General features: G+C 38.9%; 2 protein-coding genes and 1 long non-coding RNA gene across 3 annotated transcripts in view; 1 reads left to right on the forward strand and 2 right to left on the reverse strand.

Annotated features, from left to right (window-relative positions):
* PLS1 (plastin 1) overlaps nucleotides 1-21,172 on the reverse strand; it is a 277,498-nt gene that overhangs the window by 247,971 nt on the left and 8,355 nt on the right. The gene's annotated exons all lie outside the window — the stretch shown is intronic.
* GRK7 (G protein-coupled receptor kinase 7) lies at nucleotides 1,225-20,680 on the reverse strand. The gene is made up of 4 exons (XM_064385836.1): nucleotides 19,626-20,680; nucleotides 18,456-18,893; nucleotides 6,403-6,674; nucleotides 1,225-2,545 (listed from the first exon to the last, which is right to left on the reverse strand). The coding sequence occupies exons 1-4, from the start codon at nucleotides 20,373-20,375 to the stop codon at nucleotides 2,203-2,205; spliced, it is 1,803 nt and encodes a 600-aa protein (XP_064241906.1). The 5' UTR covers nucleotides 20,376-20,680; the 3' UTR covers nucleotides 1,225-2,202.
* LOC135278931 (uncharacterized) lies at nucleotides 20,043-20,954 on the forward strand. Its single transcript, XR_010346314.1, has 2 exons — nucleotides 20,043-20,180; nucleotides 20,674-20,954. It is a non-coding gene; the product is annotated as an uncharacterized LOC135278931 (long non-coding RNA).

Here is a 21,172-nt window from a genome sequence, read left to right on the forward strand (position 1 = left end):
TAACAAGACATTAAATTCTGGTTCGGTCTATACATAGCCTCCTTCCAAATGGCAACTTAAAGCTCGGTTATGCACTGGAAAACCCACGGCCATTTCAGAGTACTGCTTTATGGTTCTGGAGGATTTGTGAAACAGCATTTCTATGGATTTGAGGTATATCAGTTCAGGACAAAGGTTTGATGCCACTAGCACTACCATGTCTCTCCTAGCTGTAATCAGGTGATGCGTGCGGTTTTTGTGTCGCTTTGTTTTTAGTGGGTTTTTAAAAATGCATATAGTCACAAAATTTTCTGTCTTGGTTTCTTAAATATACTAGTCTAGTATATTTACTACCACTGTAAGAGCTTTTTACGGGTGGAGCAATGAGAAATAAAATCAATGGATGTCAGTAGTGGAAGAACTCCTGCAAATCCATGCCAGGACAACATCACTCTTCTCCCAACTTCCTCTGCTTTTCACCATCCTTCAGGATCATCCTTCTCAATTAAAAGACCACATCAGAATTAAGCTCATATTGTTTTAAATTACTTGACAGAAAGTCTCCATTCAAAAGGCAGACAATTCTATGCTCATAATTAATGAACAGAATTACCCACTAATCCTAAGTAAAACTGTTCTTGATTTTTCACTTCAATATTAAGTATACAAAGCACCGGAAAAGCAAATTTAAAAGGAAAAAAGAGCAATTATTTTTCTACTCAGAACAACACAAAGTATTACCAATGTATTACTTAGCTGTGACTAAAACACTTACAATATTAAAAACTTAAAAGTTTGGATGTGCTATTAGGTTATAAATAAATACCAATGCTCTGTGCTCCACATGACAGACCTGAGTACGGCAGACACTGTATACACAGGTTTTCCTCCTCTAAAACAGACATGTGAGTTAATACCACTGTCGAGCCAAAAGAAGTCCTTGAGTTCAGAGGGAAATTTGCTATAGGAAAAACAGAAAATGGGGCATTTGCAGCCTCCAGGACTCCAAGGAATGAAGTAGCTTCCACTTCCACTTTGGAAATTATGGCTGGATAGATGACAGTGACCAGCATGTGCAGGGCCAGTTTTAAGAGCTGTGCAAAGAACAACTGCCTATCTTCTTAGAAAATCAGTAGGAGGCATCTCATGAGTAATACACTTCACCAGCAGCAAGTACTCATAGCAATATTCCAAAGTAATTCAATTTAGGTTGTCATAAAATTGAAAAATAAAAACACTTCAAAATTTGCATAAGAATCAATAAACATTTGAAGATAGTTTCAACATGCATACATAACCTTTTCACCATTACAGCACTTAACAGTATAATGCATTTTGCAACTTGAATTAAAATCTACATTACACTGAAATAAATGTCTTGTAAAAAGTCAATTACAAATTGCTTTGGTCTATCTGTAGCCTAATTTATCACCAAAATACAGAAAAACTATCAGGAAATCTGATAAAAGTTTAAAATTGCCAAAAAGAATGTGCATTTACTTGTAAATATATTTTCTTTGTATATAGTATTATCACTTATAAGAATACACTTAATAATAATAATAAATAAATGCTTTATTCCATTACATTGGTGCAATATTATCTTCACTCCATTAAAATCACTTTTGCAAACAGTTTGATCCTGTTGCTCTTATTTCCAAGTGTTATGTAGAGCTTTCTTTATATCTTAGGACAATTTGAACATATTACAATAAACCACCAAAAAACTAACAGAACTTAACAGACAGACTGACTAGCCAGTAAGATTCCAAGTTTGACAGGGTATATGAGCTCCACTGTCCGAGATTACTTGAAAATTAAAAAATCCTTCCTGAAAACTGCAGAATAAAGAGGAAATGTTAGTAGAAATAACAAGAAAAAAGAAAGAAAACCAATGAATTATTGTATTTGAAGCAGTAACAGTCATTTTCAAAAGCTTTTGCCTCTTCACTCTATCATTGCTTTTTGTATTTCAGAATTTCTATTCTAAGCTTCTTGGAGAAATATGGTTCTTCATTTGATTCATCTCCAATAACACAAAAATATCTCCTTTCTTAGAGCAAAGGAAAACAATACAGTCTATTCAGCTGGTGGTCCTGCACAGCCTGACAATGTCATATTACACTGGCTGGCTCTTTTCAAACAGGCGTACTGAGTCTGTGAAACACAGTCAGAATATGGAAAGTTCTGAGGTGGTTTCTACTCTTTTTGGTAATGATATAATTACAACAACAAACAAACCCCTGACTTAGCTTCCCCTCCGTTTGCATAACCTCCAGAAACGACTCTGTTGGGATCGTTGAGTTCGTCAAACAGTCCCGTTTCAATGATTTCTTCCTGCCAGGGTATAGGGACAGCACCTGTCGCAAACTTTTTGAAGAACTTCTTGTCTTTGTCATCAAACTCAATTCCTCGTATTTCAGAGAAGTCAGCAATGTCTGCAACATCTTTGGCATAGACAACTGATGGATCTGGCACAAATGGAGGGTCAACAAGGTTTGCCTCTAACCTGTGGAAATTTATCGTTTTGAAGAAGCTGTGTTTTCTTGGGTCATCGTCCTCATTCCTGCAATAAAACAAAAGTTTGTTCATTGGTGTGTTTTGCTCTCAGAGAGATACAGGGGTGTCTGTGTTTTCCACATGACAGTACTTTAGATATATATATTTATGTCATGCAACACAATTCCTTTTTTCCTAACCAAGGAACGCTGCATTGTACAACACAGGCCAAGCAGCTGAAAACATTCTGATCCCATTACTGCACCTCTCAGGGTGCAGTATTCAATTCAAAGCATCTACACATTTATATCCGAAAACTCAGTTATGTCACTCAAATAAACGCTTCCACTTATAGTGACAGTTCATTCAAAAGAACTACTCTTATAAATTAACAAAGATTTTTTTTAGGCAAGAGATTCACAGATGATGACATTAACAAAAGCACGTGTGCCACTGTCGCAAACATAATCCTTTATTAATATAGTTATAACCCAATAATAAAAACAAGAAAGGACTAAATCATTGTAAATGCTTAAGTTAAATAAATCTTTCAAAAAACAACTGCAGACCTCAGGGAGAACTTCAGCTGCAAAAGAACTAGTTAACTATTTCACTGTAGACCTGTATAGAGACTTGTAGGATATTTTCTGATGATAAAAATCACCTGAGCCTCAAATGTGTGCTTGTTGAAGCATGACCAAAGACCACAGCTTTTGAACTGTGCCTCTAGTGTCAAGGCATGCAAAGTGTGAATTTGGAATTCTAGAGAAAGGAGGAGCAGAGAGGAGCCCTGTCTTTTCCACACCTATGCATTCTTTTTTTAATGTATTTATGGATGCACTGCTCTTGAAAACAGTAATATAGGAAAATCAAATTTGTCTGTGTTTTGGCCTCAGAAAATGGTAGTTCCAAACTCTTTTCCAACCTCCTTACAAACTCAAACTTAGCAAAGTGCAAGACCTCATGTATTTCTAGACAATGTTCTATGAATAAAATGTAATGCAAACCCTTGGGAAGTGTTTTTATCTTTACACGTGTGCAGAAGCATCATACAGAAGCAGTAGATTTGTGTGATTATGGAAAAATCTTTATTTTTTAAAATCTTAATTTCCATGCATGCAGAACAGCTCATCCACCTTGGCACTACTGCCTGTTCCTCATGCTGGCCTGCCTTGGTTGTCCCTGGGCACAGCAGAGATGACACCACCAGCTTTCTCTTTTCAGCCCCTTGCTAGAAAATTGTCACTTTGCACCTCTGCTGCTCAGTTCCTCTGAGCAAGACACCACCAGCCACTACCCACTGTACACCATCATGAATAAGCAGGATGCCACAACCTGAAGAATAGTAGATGCTGCCATCCAGGCATGCTGGGCAATGAAAAATATTGTGCTTTCAACCCCAAAGCACCATATGAACAAGATTATGAATGTACAGATTAAGGATCTTGACTTCTGCATATCCACAGGCTTGCAAAATCATCTCCTACCTTACCTAGCCAGTGATAACCAAGTACTTGAGAAGCCTGAAATAATTTATTTACATTCACTGTTAGCCTGAAATGCATTTCAGCTGCTGTTCAAATTAACTGGTGTCCTGGGACACTGGTAAGCCAGGAATGCTGACTGGGCAGAGGCACTCACAAAAACCTCCCTTTATTTTGCTTTTCCTTTCTGTAACATAAACCAAAAAGCACTAGAAGCTGGTGGAGGCTGCAAAATGGATTGCTGCAGTGTTCCTCATCTTGAAACCATAAAAAGTTAAAAAATGTAAAGCTACATGAATGCCATCTGCTGGAACTGAGACATCTTCCAACTAGCTGTAGATGAACTTCAGCTCATCCTCTGTGAACTGCACTTTTACATAACTTTAATAGGAAGAGCACATGAACTCACATGAAGTTGGTCAATTTTGTATTCGTCCATTAAAAAAACATTAAAAATCACTTTACAGGTTCAGGATTTGAGATATTAATCTCAAAAAGCTTGAGTGGAGAGTGAGCTACATCTTTCCTGAGTTAGCTAGTGAAATCACATCTTCAGTAGAAGAGTGGAGTGTTTTAAAAGGTCAGGTGTACAAAATAAAGCTGTCTTTGAGCAGCTTTAACTTATGCAACAGACACTGCTGTGGATAACCCAAGCTCTTGTTGTCCTTAGGAGAATTATAGTGCTAATCTTTACATAACACACCGCTGTCCTGAATAGTATCACCCTGTTTAAGAGGTACATGCGTGCTTTTATTCTGTATCATGCTCAGGGTATACATCCTATTTATTGTTCGCCTTCTCCAAGCAGGGCACATCAGAGGGAGGGTATCTAAAACAGCAGAAAATAAAAAATACTATGGGCAGTAATCTTTCTGTGTGCATTTCTCATTTTGCTGAGAAGTTAAGGAACAAAAAAGGAGACAAAGATTGTAAATGATTCCCCTGGAAAAGGCAATGTGGTTACAATAAGTGAATAGTCTGTTGCTGGTTTTGTTTCAGACTTGCTGAATGAACTCAACCAAGTCACTCACAATTTCTAAATTTCATTTTCCCCTACTCTGAAATTTGTTTACCTCACAAAGTGCTGGAAGTCCAAATGTCTGCAAAGTATGCTGACTTTAAGTTAGAGTGCTCGGAATGTTAGAGTGCTCTGAATGTTTTTGTGTTAAATTTACTTTTAAAGTAAGCTTTTAAAACATACTAAAACAACATAATCTTGTATTAAACATACTCCATGTGCTGCTGAAAATAACTTATTTCTGCTGCCTTGCACAGTTGATGGGAAAATTCATCAGGCACAAGAGTAGCTGTCTTCATTTAGCAACAGAATATTAAGAATATGTGTATTAATGATCTATTACCTTTCATTAGATTTAATTCTTTTAGACAAATGCTTGCCTAACACTTTGAAAAACTGTTCCATGTTGTTAGGAAATATAAATTTAGAAGACTATCTCTGCATTTTCAATGAGATCTTTTGTCTATTCCGCCTTTAGACTGGAAAAGCACCTGATACATACATTTCTATTCACAGATTACTCACATCATGGTGTATTCTAAAGATAGGTATTATTGGTTTCATATTAATTTTTTTAATTTTTTATTATATTTATTTGTCTATATTGCAAATGCAAATCTGCAATCTGTCTGATTAGAAATGCACTAAATTATTTATACACACACACAGACAGTTCAGAGGGATCAGAGCTATTACAAGTTAAACATTACAAGGTTTAGCTTTGCAATTCTCTTCTTACTGAACAGTTCCTTAAAACTGCTAAGTCATGGACATATCTACCAGTCTTCATCAACCCAAAGCCACCTCTTAAGTGCCCAGAAATGGTCTGCTTTATAGGAATTTGTGCCAAATATTCTTTTTCTCCCTGGGATGAGTCAGGATGACCAGAACTTCTACAGCATTTTTTAAAAGCACTTGAACAAAGCAGAGGGGTTAAGGTCTCTTCAGTAAGAAGCCAATGATACAGCCTTGCAAATTAGATATCTGCAGGGAAGAGAATCCACATTGCAGATTTGGATTTCTGCCCACATCATTCCAGTAAGCACTACAGCCTAATATTCTGCATTCAGTCTGCACTAGCAGGGATGCAGGTATCCACTTAATATCCTTTAGGAAATAATGTGTAAGAAAAACCCTTTTCACCCTTTCTCCCAAAACTATATGGAGTCTAACACAGAAAATAACAAGAAGGCAACTCCTATGAGTTGAGGATAGCTGTGAGGATAGATGATCACACTATTGCAACAATATTCCTTATTTCTATATTATCTTCAAAACTTTCCACCTCTTTCTTCCTAGAAGTTAAACGGAAAAATCATTACTCTGCAGAAAATGAAGTTCTAACCCATTTTGTGCAATGAGTAAAATAACTATACTGTTTGCAGCTTTAATTTCTCTTGTACCGAGATTGGGAAGGCATACCTGCTTCCTAAACGATCCTCTTTTTTCTTAGCCAAAAACAGCTTACAAATATCTTTCGCTTCCTCTGTAAAGCTGGCATGTTCAAATTTCACCTCATCTTCCAGAGTTCTTCTTCTAACCTCATCCTTATTGACCTTTTCTTTGAAATCCTTGAATGGTGTTCGCCCAGCAACCATCTCATAAATAGTGCAGCCCATAGCAAACCAGTCCACGGGATAGCTGTAGTCCTCTTCCTTCAGGATTTCCGGAGCCATGTAACCATTTGTCCCAGCCTATGGCAAACACACAGACAGATTTACTTTACAATGTCAGTAGTGAAATGCATACAGTTAAACAGACGAGGCTATAATTCTTCCAAAATATTAGTAATTCTACTGAGATATTTTGTATCCAGAAACCCTGACCTTTTTTTTTAATCTAGAATTGGTGAGGTATAACTTTTTTAGGACATGAACTCTCTTTAAACATCTTGGAACATAAGAAAACTGTCTTAAATGTGCTTTTCAAAGTTGAAATGTCAGTGCAATTTCTACCTAAAAGTGGTTTAATTTTAAATTCATGGCTAGCTTGCTTTCTTCCTCCATTTTATTCTTTTTGTTGTTGTTGTTGTTGTTGAAGATATTCTTAGTTTTGTTGCGTAAACACAAGTAGCAATCAATTTGAAAATATTTTAAAAAATACAAAAACTAGGCAAAACAGTCACTGATTCCTACCCTGTGCAATGCTTACATAATTGGTCTAACACAGGGCTCTGCTGTCTGTGAGAAAATTCTCATCAAGCCAGTAGCTGAGCTGCAATGAGGAAGTTCTCAGCTTCCTCCCTCTTGGTTTCTGGATGAATGCTCTACCACCAAGGCCCAAGGAAAAATCTTAAAAACCACTGTAAGAAAGTAAACCTATGAAAATTATAATTCATAAATTACACACACTTGGGTGAAGGAACAAGTTCATACTTCTCAACTAAAAAAAGATGCCTGAATAAAGACTATTCACAGCACGAATGGCCCCTTCTTTGAGAGAAGAAATGGCCACTCTTTGAGAGGGACATCTGCCTGCTTTCTTCCCAGCCCAGCCCTGCCCCTTTCCCTTGGGAAAAGCAGTGACTGAAATAGCTCCTGCTGCCTCTGTCCCCAGGAGCTGATTCACCTGGGAGGGAAGTGGAGGGATCAGCTCTCTGCTGCACTGTTACATGACTGAGGATGTGGGATTTCAATCACAACAGCATTTCCTCAGCTGAACCCACGTTTGCTGCTGTGTCTCATGCTCTATGTTATGTATTTACCAGATGAAGCCAACAGTGATAACCATGTCAGAAATTGCTTGAACCTCTCACATCTTTTTTAAATACTGGGACTGATGTATTACCAGTATAACAATTTAAAATAAAAAACTGTGTCTGTGCAAAATTCCACTAAAGCTTACTCAAGATGGTCATTATTACTGCTATCAGAATACAATCAGTGACAAGAGGTTCACTCCAAAGCAAAACAGTTAGAAAAAGGTAAAGCAAAGCTCATTTGGACAAATTGTATTTATAAAAAGCGCAGCTCAACAGACGAATTTTATTTTTTGGGGTTGGATAACCCCTCTGATTTTTGCAAATTTAGGCACAGTACTTTCAAGTCAGGTCTCCCCATAAACTTAGCTTGTGTCACTAAGCATTATGACATACAGTGTCTCTACTGTAAACAATGTGTGCAAGAGGGAACATTTTAGCATCAATTAAAACATAAGCTTAACAGACAGAAAATTAAACAGAAAATTAAATCTACTTTGTTTTCTCTCTTTTTAGATTTTTGTGGGTTTTTTTGCTTTTAAGGATATAGAGCAAAATCCTCCATATGCTTGAACAACAGAAATGGGATGAGAACAAAAATATCAGTCAGGTTGAAAGCAAAAAGAAAGGTTAAAAGTGAACAGTTGCCTCTCTCACTAAAGCCACAGAAGTACAGAGGAGCAGCACAGGCACTGCAGCTGCTGACATCATCCCACAGGCAATTTGTACTGCTTACAATGGAGTTTCTCTAACTAAAAATATTGAGAGATACTCTGACAGTATTACATTTTTAGGTATGATTACTGCCCTGTTCAGGGAAGGGGACCAATGCTCAACACAGACCACAGACCCCAGATCTTCTGGCCTCAAAAAACCTGGAAGGGAGAGGAAGGGTTGAAAGTAGTAGAGAAATTTTGATACAAAAGCTTGCACACAGAGCTCACTGTGGATTAGTAAACACAGCTCTAAATAGGTTTCTGGAACATTTTTTTCTTTGCTTTTTTTTTCCTCCTTCTGGGAAGCAATAAACATTCTCATTTTTACTGAGATGAAGCTGGGGCACTAATGCCTTGAAGAACTATTGAGTCACATTATCATCAAAATGTGCCCTGACAGCACAATATGGTCTTCCTGATAAGAGATTACTTTGCTGCAACTTAGCATCACCATACAGAAAGAACCTGGATACATCTGACATGGAAAAGTCAGCAATCTACTGTCACAGATGTGTCTCAAGGCAGCTCCTTTCAGACTGTCTCTTTCCTTCCACTTGCATTTTCTCTTCCATAGCTGTTTTTTCAAAAGAAGTAATTGCCAAGTAACTTCAGTCTCTTCCATGGGCATTTTCAACAGAGCCTCCAGCAGGACACACCATCTGGAAGAACACCATGCTTTGACATGGTGCTTGTGTTTCTCAAGAACAGAGAAAGCAAGGCCATCACCACAGACCAAAAAGACAGCACAACCACAACTTAATAGAAAACAGAATCGACCAACAACAGCCTCCCTTCAGGCTAAAGTGACAGGCTGTGGATGAGCTTAAATGTAAACAAGAACTAAAGTTCCACACTCTAAATTAGTAGCTTTGAAATCTTGAGCTGTTCCTGGGCTGATCCAGCTCCATCTGAGGAAGTCTAGAAACATCATTCCTCTGATATGCCAAACCATTTCAATTCAGAATTTAATGAGAGCTGGTTTTCTCATAGAATTTCATCCAAACTTGAATCTAAAAACAAATCTCTCCCAACCCTGAAGCTTTCCTGCTATGCACAATGAAGGAACAGGCTAAGAAGCAGGAATCTAAATCTGATCTCATAAGATTTGAGATTTTTAAAACCCACTAAAATGTGACACTTTTATACCAGAAGCAAACACATTTCACAAGTGAACAGGGATTTTTAAGGGGGAAGAAAAACAGTAATGAGGGAGAAATACATAAATCTCTATTTTTATCAAAACAAGAATTTTAAGAAAGGAAGAAAAGAGCTTAAATTTTAGTATTTTCCACCTATTTCTCTATATGTGTAGTTCTGGCAAAATGATTTGGGAAGAAAATGCTAAAGCCTTTAGCATTTGCCATATTAGAGAACACAAAAAAGGAATTATTCAGCACCTGGAAGAACATAGATCCTTCAAATGAAGATTTAATTCTATCTTTGGAGAGCAGGCAGCATTAGAGGGAAGGTAATACCTAACATCCCTACACTAATCATTATGGAGAACAAGACGTAAAAATCAGATCATCTTTCCAGGAACAGAGATCCTAGGGCAACAGGAAAGGCAGCCTCAGTAACCTCAGGAGAGGTTTATCTAAGGAAGTAAAACAGAAGTTTGGTGAAGGGAGTTATTAAACTGTACAGCTCTCACCAGCAGTGAAATCTGAGCAGCAAAAATAATGTATTAGGTGGAAAACTTATCCACTGATTCCCAAAGCAAAAGTGAATGATAGTAAATTACTCTTGGCAGGTGTGGAGTAAATAAGTATACTGTAAACTATATTCTAGTGCAAAAATGAAAAAAAGAAAGGACAGAAGGCAAAGAAATTAAAAGCTACCATGAAAGAAAAATGCATTGTTTTTTGAAGGGGTCTATTTCCCACAGGCTGGTATTGAATATTTAATTCAGTTAGAATTATCTGACCATGCCTCAGAATGGATATCTCCAAGTATGGGATACTGCTATGTCTGTCATACAAAAAATTAGTAGGTTTGTATGATTTTGTAGATGTTTTCATTAGGTAAAATTTATAATCAAATTCAGAAGCTGTATATTAACAGAAATCCACTTTTTCTTCCTATATCTTACTTTACATGGATAAATGTCACTCTTTTAATGGAAACAGAAACTTAAAAAACCCATACTCAAAATTAATTCTTTTGTTGTCACGCTACACTATTAGGATGTTCACTGGGTTTTGACTGAGACCAAGTACATTATTCTCTTCTTTCCTGTATAATTCCTGGTAACACAAGGAACCATTTGAACATGTGTTAACTAATCAAGTGATCTTACAGAGACACAAACACACGATATAACACCTTCACTGACCTGGAAACACCTAATAAAAATATCACAAAGAAGACAAAGACTTATATTATCCCAACTTTTTACTAGAGACAGAAATCTTACGCCATTGTAGAGGCACAGAACTTTTTAAAGTGTAGTCAATACAACACTAGCTATTTTTTGCTTGCTCTCCCTCTAATATTGTCTTTTGTGATAAGCAGGATGGTTTACCTGCATATGCTGCTTGAATTATAAAAATAGTCAATAAATTTCAGTCAATTAAATTTTAATTGATCTGCTTTTGAAAAGGGTTCACAGATCTACTTTCCATTTATTTCACTACCTTGAGAACAACCCAAAAGACAATTTTTCAGTAATCCTCTAAAATGTAATGAGCAAATGCTGCCCTTGGCTACATTAGCAAAGCAGTTCTGTTGAGTGGAATTATTGCTTTGAGGGTGATTTGACAGGGCATAGTAGAAATGACTCATCTGAAAGTATACAAATGTTTCTTTTGAGAAATGCGATCCTGCATAAATTTTTCAAAGGTCACATAATTATAATGTTTCAGTAACTCAAGATGTGATCCTGAGAAGCACTAAGTGCACTCAGCTCGCAGTGCAGTCAAGGGGTGCTGGGCACAGCAGAGCCCGGAGCAGAAGCAGCAGCTCACACAGCCCTGGCTGCTGTCCTGACAGGGACAGCCCCTCACACCCCCCCCGTGCCAGCTTCCAGCAGGTGCAGCCAGGGAAGGGAGACAACTCTCTGGAGCTTTCAGCAGCACAGAAACAGGCAAATGGGGAGAAATGGGATTTAGATCTTGCTACCTTTTCCCACAGATCTCTGCAAAACAAACTCAATTGATATAACAAACCAAACAGTAAAGCAAATCAGAATGTCTATCTTTTGTTTGCCATGGCACAAGAACTGTTGAACAGAGGAAAAAAAACAAGCTGAGTTTAGCTCTATCAGCTGTTTCCTGGGGCTCGGTCCTTCCTTCCTCCAAGGGGTGCCACTGCCTGCTTTGTTCTCTTGTCCAGCTGTTCCTCCACTCCTTCAGCAATGGCCTTAATAGACCCTGCAGGAATGCAGGAACAGACCACAGAAATCTCTTCCCTGCACACAAGCTAACAGGCTCTGGATGTGGAGAACAACACTGATCTGCCTCTGCCACTCACTTCACCACGTTAATTCTTCTCCCAAGTCACTGTGAGGAGGAACAGAGCACAATTTAAATGAGTTACACAGAACTGCAGTTCATCCAGTTTCTCACCACATGTTCATATAATAACAAGAAACTAGCTGACCCAATTAATAGGCAGCTTTTTTTTTTTTTTTTTTTTTTTTTTTTTTTTTTTGAAGACGATAAAATCAAATCTAAATAAGGAAAAGGCACTTAGGAAAGTCACACAGAATAAAGATTTCTATGCATATTGTTAATGCTTTGCAAAGGAGGGACCTTCTGATGGGGTGGCCCATCATGAACTGTTTGGCTACTGATTCAGGAGAACACAAGGGAGGATTCTTCAGAGTAGCAGGAGAAGACAATGAGAAAGACAATACTGGAGCTTAGGAGCTCCAATCCCAAGTTTGGTCTTGAATCTTACATGAGCATATGAATCCCACATACTTATGTAAGATTCAAGATCAAACTTTTTTGATTTTCACATAAGAAGATAGTTTTCATAGGGAAATTTGTGTGCTTTAAAAAAGCCCCCAGAGGCAAAAGCACAAAAGGGACAAAACAGATTTTTGCTATATTAGAAAAAAAGAAAAAATGGCCCTGGGTTCAAAGTCACTGACTGGAATAGTAAAAAAATACAGCATTGCTTTTTAATCTTTTAAGTTTGGTCATCAGTAATCACTGAAATGAAGGAAGTTGCACAACATAAGAGAAAGCCACTGAGTGCAGTAGGGACTGCTCCCTGTGTGCTCCTCCTTGGGAAGAGAAATAGACACAAGTACGACATGGTTTCAGTTTAGATTAATGCTGTATGGAACTCAAAGGGATAAAGGGCTTGGAGAAAGGACAATCCAGTAACTGGGCACCAATTTTAACTTTGGATTCTAGAGCAGCTCCCCATTTTCTTCTTGCATGATCACACATAAAACTTTGCCTCAGATCCCGACTGGAGAGAGAACCTGCTAACACTCCCACCTCAGTGACGTGTCATCAGAAGACATGAGAAGGCATTCACAGACTGGGAAACAATCAGACATTATAGGATGGAGCATTTAGGACAAACAAAACACTTGTTCAATCCCCACTTTGCTACAACCTCCTGCCAGGGAGTTGTAAAAAACAACGAGGTCCCCCTGAGCCTCCTCTCTCCAGTTCCCTCAGCTGCTCCTCACCAGATTTGTGCTCCAGACAAATCTTCCAGACAAATCCAGACAAATCTTCCCAGCTCCATTGCCTCTCTGGACACACTCCAGCACCTCAATGTCTTTCTGGTAGTGAGAAGCCTGAATACAGGATTCAAGGTGCAGCCTCACCAGTGCTGAGCTCACTGCCTGGTCCTGCTGGCCACAGGCCAGGATGCCACTGGCCCTCTTTCCCACCTGGGCCTACACTGGCTCATGTTTAGTCAGCTGTTGACCAACAACCCTCTCTTCCCACTGGGCAGCTTTCCAGACACTCTTCCCCAAGCCTGAAGTCTGCAGGGAGTTGTTGTGACCCAGGTGCAGGACCTGCTGCTTTGCCTCACTGAACCTTGTAGAACTGCCATCAGCCCATCAATCCAGCCTGTCCAGCTCCCTCTGCAGAGCCTTCCTGCCCTCCAGCAGATCTGCATTCCCACCCAACTTGGTGCTGTCTGCAAACTTGCTGAGAGTGCACTTGCTCCCCTTGTCCAGATCATCAGTGAAGACAGAAACCAGGGCTGGTCCCAGTACTGAGCTCTGGGAGCCCCACCAGTGACCAGGCCCCAGCTGGATGTAATTCCATTCCCCACCTCTCTGGGCCTGGCCATCCAGCCCGTTTTCACCCAGCAGAGAGAGCACCTGTGCAAGCCATGAGCAGCCATGCTCTCCAGGAGATGCTGTAGCTAACAGTGACACAGGCTTTACTACAGTCCAGACATCCACAGCCCCCTCCTCATCCACAAAGCAGGTCACCCTGTGGAAGGAGATGTGGCTGATCAGGCAGGACCTGCCTTTCCTAAACCCACGCTGGCTGGGTGTGATCCCCTGGTTGTCCTGTACGTGCTGCATGAGCACACAGGATGATCTACTCCATGACCTTCTCAGGTACCAAGGTCAGGCTGACAGTTTCCTGGATCCTCCTTCCAGCCCTTTGTGGGGATGGGCATCCCATTTGCTAACATCCAGCCAGCTGGGACCTCCTTGGTTTTCCAGGACTGCTGGGAAAGTCATGATGGGAAGGGAGTTGGTGAGCACTTCTGCCTGCTCCCTCAGGACCCCTGCACAGACCCCAACTGGCCACACAGACTTTTGTGGGTAAGGCTGCATTCTGTAAAGTACATTTCAGAGATTAAAAAAATCTCAAACACCTGGCATGACAATGCACCTCGTAACAATCACAGTAACAACTATGATTATCAATATTTTTAAGAACACAGTTCTGCTAGTAAAAATATCATCAATTTTACATGTCATACTTCAAATGTATAAGAAAAACAGCTACAAGTTCCTCTAATTCTGAGCAAATGAAGAGCTGTCATTTTTCAAAGAGCAAAGGAAGAAGAAATTTTTACAGAATCTTATCCAATAAGAATGCCATGTGATAATGAACAAAAGTCAACTGTAGAATAGCTTGCTGAGTTATTTTTTATTTCACAAGTCTAAACCCTCCTCCTGCTTTTCAGCTGCCTGGAAATTAAACTGCTAGTTTCAGGAACATCTAAATAGATTCCCTTGTGTTTTCCTAAGAAATAGAATCTTATAATAAACAAACATACAGGAGGGCAAAAGGACATTTTGAGTAAGATTTTAACCAAAACATGTTTTTCCTATAAAAATATTATGATGTCCTTCAAATATATAAAACATAGCACAGGAAAACTGTGAAGAAGCCCGAAACCTCTGAAGATATGAATGCACTTTTATAAATACTACAAAAATATGTTTATGTTATTTTTCACAGTTATTATGTCAATATTTAAGCTCTCTGTCTCACACATGCATCTGCACAAAAGTTCTTCTTCACAATTTACGTGCAACAGTTGCTTTTCACAAAAGCCATACCCAGTAAGGGCAGAAAATTCTTCCCTAAATAAACAGCAAATACACACTAACTTCTGGGAAAATGGAATTGGGATGGAAGCTCCTCATTTCATATGCAAAAAACCCCTAGTGCTAGAATCAACCTAGTACATGACAAAACAGTTTGCCTGTGTAAAAGCCATCTTTGCAGGCTCTCAGTTTCTCCTTGTTGTCTAGTTCAATTATGTAAGACACAGAAAATAACAATATTTAAAAAGCCATAATTTTAAGATACAAACTAGTTCCTCCAGGGTCTGATCAACATATCAGATCAGATGCAACAGGCACATTTATAGGAAGTCATAATGACATTTAAAGTCCTGAATAGTTTTATTACCACTGGAGTTTATTTCTGTTTCCAGAGATGTCAGACTGCCTGCCTAAATGTGTACAGACATTTCTTGGTAGATTGCACAGGTGCATGTAGCTATCAGGAGAAGATCCCATATAATCCATGTATGTTTAATGAAAGAAAATTACATTGTAAGTAGCTTTCAACTGTTTTTCTACTTTTTCAAGATTGTTATTATTCAAACTTGTGTATTTAAATTTTTTTTGGTGATTTCTTCTTTCTAAGGCCAGCTGCCACTTCACAAAGGCAAATCAGCACACTTAGTGAAATAAAAGTTTTCTAAATTTTGTAATTATTACTGTATCAATTACTTGCAACTACAGGGGGTAAGTTCGAAGTACATTCACACAGAAAGCTGGCTGTTTCTCCTTGCTGCTTTAGCAATTGAAAAGAGAGGGAGAAAACCAAGGCTAGGTATCTTTATTGTTAATAGTTACGAGCCATTGGTATGGAGCACACAAGTGCTTTCACAAGGAGTGTATGTGACAGCAGTACTTAAAGGATACCAAGGCTCCTTCTTCAATTACGTAAGTATTGAATCATCAGTTGCACAATGCTTTTTCTGAAGCATAAACACACTATTTTTATTAAGACCACGTTGAGGTTATCCATTTAAAATTCAAAAAACCTTTTTACCCACAAAGAACACTTTTTTGGCTGATGAACAGTACATAAACATTTTAATTTTGTAGAAACCCTCAATGAAAACTTGGAAAATGTCTAAAACAGGAACTCATTAACAAGCTTATTGCTTGTGCCATGTGATAACCTAATCACCTAATAAGATTTACAAAAGGGATTAATGGATCCTCCAGCTGATGTATGGGTGATGTGCATTTATTCATACATGAGAGGACAGGAACTTTTTTCTGCTTTAAAAGCAGAACAAATTTAATCTTTAATGGCTTTTACAACTATCAGAGTGCAGAAAACTTTCAGAATTCATCAAAATAGTGTATTTTTTCCAATCTTTAATGAAATAAATGCACAGATAAATCCATATATTATATACTATAGATGAGTAACAATATCCCTTAATTAGCAACTGAAAATTGCAAGCCTTAAATTGTCAGTTCAAACCATCATCCAAAATGTGGAAACAGCTTTATGATATTAGGCACTTAGATATCAGTGCAATACAGATTTGGCCTGGAAGGAATACGTATTCTGCTTTAGCTTATAAAAATGTGTCCACAAAAGGGTGCAACTGATGAAATTTCATTTGATAAATTTGTCTTGGAGCCATACATTCCTCTGGGTGAAAAAAGAAAAGGTGGTGTGTATAGGTTTGGTGAAGTGATAACAATTTGGCAGTCGTACTCAAAAAGCATGTTATGATGTAAATTTTCAGATAATTTTAAGTCAGAATGTAACTACAGTTAGTAGACAAAAATTTAACAACACCATTTTTTTTATTACAGGAGTACATGGTGAAGGTTCTTTGGTCTTCCTGTGTATGACATGAGTATAAATAATAATAATATCCAGCTCTCATATAACATTTTTTAGAAACTTTCAAATATGACTGTTTTACAAAAATGCAAAAGAAAAGGGAATTATTAATTTAGCTTGTTTATAGTTATGATACACCAAAAAAAAATCTTTTTCTTCCCTCTCCTATTTTAATGTAATGTATGAATAAAACTGCCTTTAACTGAAATTCCTTACAACATATTACAATCCTGTAGGACATTATTCATTTCAGTTTTTGCTCTACTAAAAGCAACCATATAATGGTGACTAGAGCTTCTGAAAACAACAGAAGAAAAGGCACTAACAATTTGATGGCTTCATAGAGGGTGAGGAGGAACAACCATTTTGTCCACCTTGTCCAATATTGCTTTGAGATTCTACCCTAATACCAACAGAAGTGGTTACATATGGTTAAATACACTTTTTAACTTTGAGGTTTTTTCCTTCTGCCAAACCCCACATATTTACAAGGATGAAAAATTGCCCTTTGACAAAACTATCTGCTCTGATCATAGTAACTGCATGCCTCTGTAACTTGCAAAGCCCTGTAAGGTTTATACCTTTGGGTTCACTGATGCAAATGCCATCTTTACAAACAAAACACATTCTCATTTCCCATAAGCTCTACTGGAAAACCTGCCTTAGCTTCCACAGAAGCTGTATGTTTGTAACTAAAACATAATGCAGTTTAATTTTAAAATTATTTACTATCTATACATACAGCAATTTCTACATTTTCTTTCAGTGAGAACTAAAACCACTCATAGTACAAACTTCTTCAATTGCCAGGGAAAGAAAAGATCCTTCAAAATTACTGAACTCAGCCACATCAAAAGATGTGTACTCAAACATGATGTAGAAGGCCATTAGTGGGTCCTGTCTTCTGAATTTCTAATGTGAACTTGGGGAGTTTAACAGACCGGTTTACAATGTTGCTTCCATTTCTTCATTTTCCTTGTGTATTTCAAACACATTGTCTCAGTATGCACATCTTTAAGCTCCAGATACCTTGAGAGAAATATGTCTTTTTCACAGCTAAGCTACCTGAATATATTTCTTGTGTAAATCTCCTGACATTATTACATATCCAGGTTAGTTTGGGACGACCAGTGGCACAGCTGAAGTGCTGCACAATCTAATTCACACAAAATCCAGTTGGTCATCCATCTTTTTCTTCCTACACATATAGATAGGCATGGACATTTACAAACCACCAAATCTGCTAACTGCTTCAGGAATTAATTTGTGGGGGGAAGGAGGGTTGGAAATAATTTATTATGCAGCGCCATGCACACCTGCAATACAATCAGTAGCATCACTTAAGAGTAATGTGCAAAAAACTATATTCTCCTAGGAGCAAAAGCAGAATACAGGGCAGCCATATGTTTGACTGATGCTCATTGAACAATTGGTTAAATCCCTGACTATGCAGTATTCCATAAGGCACAAAGCATCTGCCTCTCTGAAGTCATTGGTTCAAGAACTTAAGAGAAAATGGTCAAGTAGATTCTACTGTTTCTGTGCAAAAGAAGTTATTTTACCACATGCAGCAGCTAAAGAGTTAATAAACCAAATCTTCTTACGACCTGTCTCTCAGAATGAAATGGCTACATTAGGTCTTTAGCATAGAATCAGTTCCGGGAATTAAGTCTGGACTCGTAAGGCATTAGAAATAGAATGGCTTCACTTCGCACGGCCCACGTTCAAAGAATCTGTACTCACCCTCTGAGTGATGCTTTTTCCCTCTTTGACTTGCACTGCCAATCCAAGATCAGACAGTCTACAATTCCCATTATCATCCAGGAGGACATTCTCTGGTTTCATATCCCGGTACACAATTTTGATGGAATGGAGATGCAGAATCCCACAGGTGATCTGAGCTGAGTAAAAGATGATTCTTTTCATTTCCAAACCCCTTTCTCCCACATTGTAAATGTGATACTTCAGATCCCCTCCATTCATGAGGCTCATAACAAGACACAGATGGGTTTTGGTCTCATAGGCATAAGCTAGTGTGACTATGAAAGGGCTGTTGACCTTCTCCAGGATCTCTTTCTCCAGCAGTGCCATCTTCTCTCCACTTTTCTTTTTCAACCTTTTCTTATCCAGTTTCTTGCAGGCATACATCTTGCCAGTATTTTTGACCTGGATGGCACAAACCTAGAGAAGATGCACATGGAAAGGTAATGAAGGAATTTTACACAGAGAGTGGAATATATCAAGGGTCATAACAGGCAGGAACTGGGGAATCACTGATGTCTATTAGTAGCTGCTGATGCTAACTTCTATGAAGAGTATATTAGCACAGAAAACAAGAAAAAACAAGCACACAATCAGTTCTGTTCTGGACCAGTAGTTTATCCTGATACAAAGTTGTTGAGGATGCCACCAGCAGGCAAATAAAAGGAACAAGGACAAGAACAAAAATCAGTAACCATGAGAATAAGCAGCATATACAGATTGCATCTGTGCAGTTAAACTCTCTTGACTCTCAAAAAACTTCCATACTGCAGTTTGGGAAAAGATCCTGATGTGTGCTTTTCCCTAAACTGCAGCTAGGAATTATCTGGGAGTGTGTGAGATAGCACAGGCTAATATGTCAAGGAGCAGACTTAAGTCAACTACATGAACATTCATGCAAGCTTTTGTAAAGAAGCCTGCTTTTTTAACTAGCATAGATACACAATATAAAAATGTTAAAGTAGCTTTTTATTAACAAGAGCCTCTATCACAATATAAACAACCCAGCCTGATTTCTGGAAAATGGGCGATCTAAAGGGGCACATTTTACAAATCTTCATACAGTGGCTTAATCCACTGCTCTTTGCAAACCCACCTGCTAGTCTTGAAAGGGGAGAGATGACTCACATCCTTAAAAGTACAAGCTCTTACCTCTCCAAAGCCACCTTTGCCCAGCACTCGGAACTCAGAGAAGTATTTATCAGTTACTGGTTGCTTCTCAAACACTTTCCATTGGATGAATTTGTCATAGAAGGGGCTGTTCTGGAAGTCCTGGAAGGGCTTGTCTTTAAAGAAGACTTTGGTTTCCTCCTTGGCCAGCTGCATGATGTTCTCATAGTCTTTTGCAGTAGCTGCTTTGCATTTGCTGACCAAGTCAGAGCTCATGAAAGACAGATAGTTTTTGGCGCCTTCCTTAAGAAAATTGGTGACAATATTCTCCAGGCTACTGCTCTTGAGATTGTCCTCTGCCAACTCCCAGTTTGACACCTCATCCAGGAAGTCTCTAGCTACCAAATATTCTGGCACTGTCTCTAAGAAGTCTCTGAAGAATTTCTTGCCAATGGGCTGCTGTTCACAGATGCTGTCATAATCACCAGCAATGGACTCTCTATGCTCTTTGCAGTCCTCAACCTTAGGCAGCGAGAGGCTCTTACGCCTCTTTTGCATTTCCTTGGTGTCTCCTTCTCCACTCTTCCTTGCCTGGAGGTAGGCAGTGTTGGCAATCAGGTTGTCGAGCCCCCCCATGTCACACATCTTGGCAAGCCCTTGGGGTGGCAGAGCCTGGTTCAGACACAATGAGTAACTGGCCCAGGAGTTGTGCTGTAGCTGCACTGCACTTCTCCCTGCTAGTGGTGTGTGAGGGCTTCTGAAAAACACCAGGGAAACTAACTGCTTTTGCATTAAATACCTCTCAAGGATTTTCACTAAGTACCTTTAGGTATAGGCACCATTTGTGGAAAGTGACTGGTAAGAGGTTTCTCTGTAAGAAGCTTTGAGTTTGCTATGTATAGCTGAGGGATGACACCCTAGGCAAACCTTCCCACTGGCAGTACCAACCGCACGTGGTTCAGCTGGTGTTTTTCAGAATGGGCCCTGATAACCTTTAAATGTGCCAACATTCCCTCTGCATGCACTGTCCCTGGCTGCTGGGAACATGCAGAGATTCATGGCTGCAATACATGCACTCTCTCCAACTCAGGGGAACTTTGGCTACAGTCATCAGGACAGGCCTGGATCTCCCCCGGTTGACATCGAACACCAGCAGACTAACAACTAGTTTTATGAAAAGCTTTTATCACAAATCTGCCACGCCTAAAAGACCTCGACATGGATGAACCACACAATTCAGTGCTTTGAGCATTCACACCTCTAAAGCTCAAGTTATATTCAACAGCAGTGACTGAGCCCCACAGACAGCTCATGCAAACCCTGCTGCCTCGCGTGGCTCTGTCTGAGCAGATTACATGCAGAGGCTAAGAACTGCCACTGGTCTAAAAATAATGATCCTTATATATGAAACAACACAGCTCTGACTTCATCTCCTACCCACAGAAAAAGGAAAAACACTTCAAATGAACAGCCAAATCTTGCCAAGACACTTCCATATGTTGTTTTGGCCTCAGTTTATTTTCCCTGCTGAGCTTTATGACAGAGAGTGGTTAGATAAGAAGGTGGCAACAGCATATAGCTGAGGTGAC

Source organism: Passer domesticus, chromosome 11 (genome assembly GCF_036417665.1).
Source record: "Passer domesticus isolate bPasDom1 chromosome 11, bPasDom1.hap1, whole genome shotgun sequence".
In the NCBI taxonomy this organism is placed as follows: Eukaryota; Metazoa; Chordata; class Aves; order Passeriformes; family Passeridae; genus Passer; species Passer domesticus.

Coding starts and splice junctions, on each gene's coding strand:
- GRK7 (XM_064385836.1), bottom strand. CDS start 20,375: ATGCAAAAGCAGTTAGTTTCCCTGGTGTTTTTCAGAAGCCCTCACACA. Junction 18,894..19,625: donor GCAAAGGTGGCTTTGGAGAG/GTAAGAGCTTGT, acceptor CATCTTCTCTAG/GTTTGTGCCATCCAGGTCAA. Junction 6,675..18,455: donor GAAAAAGCATCACTCAGAGG/GTGAGTACAGAT, acceptor TGTTTGCCATAG/GCTGGGACAAATGGTTACAT.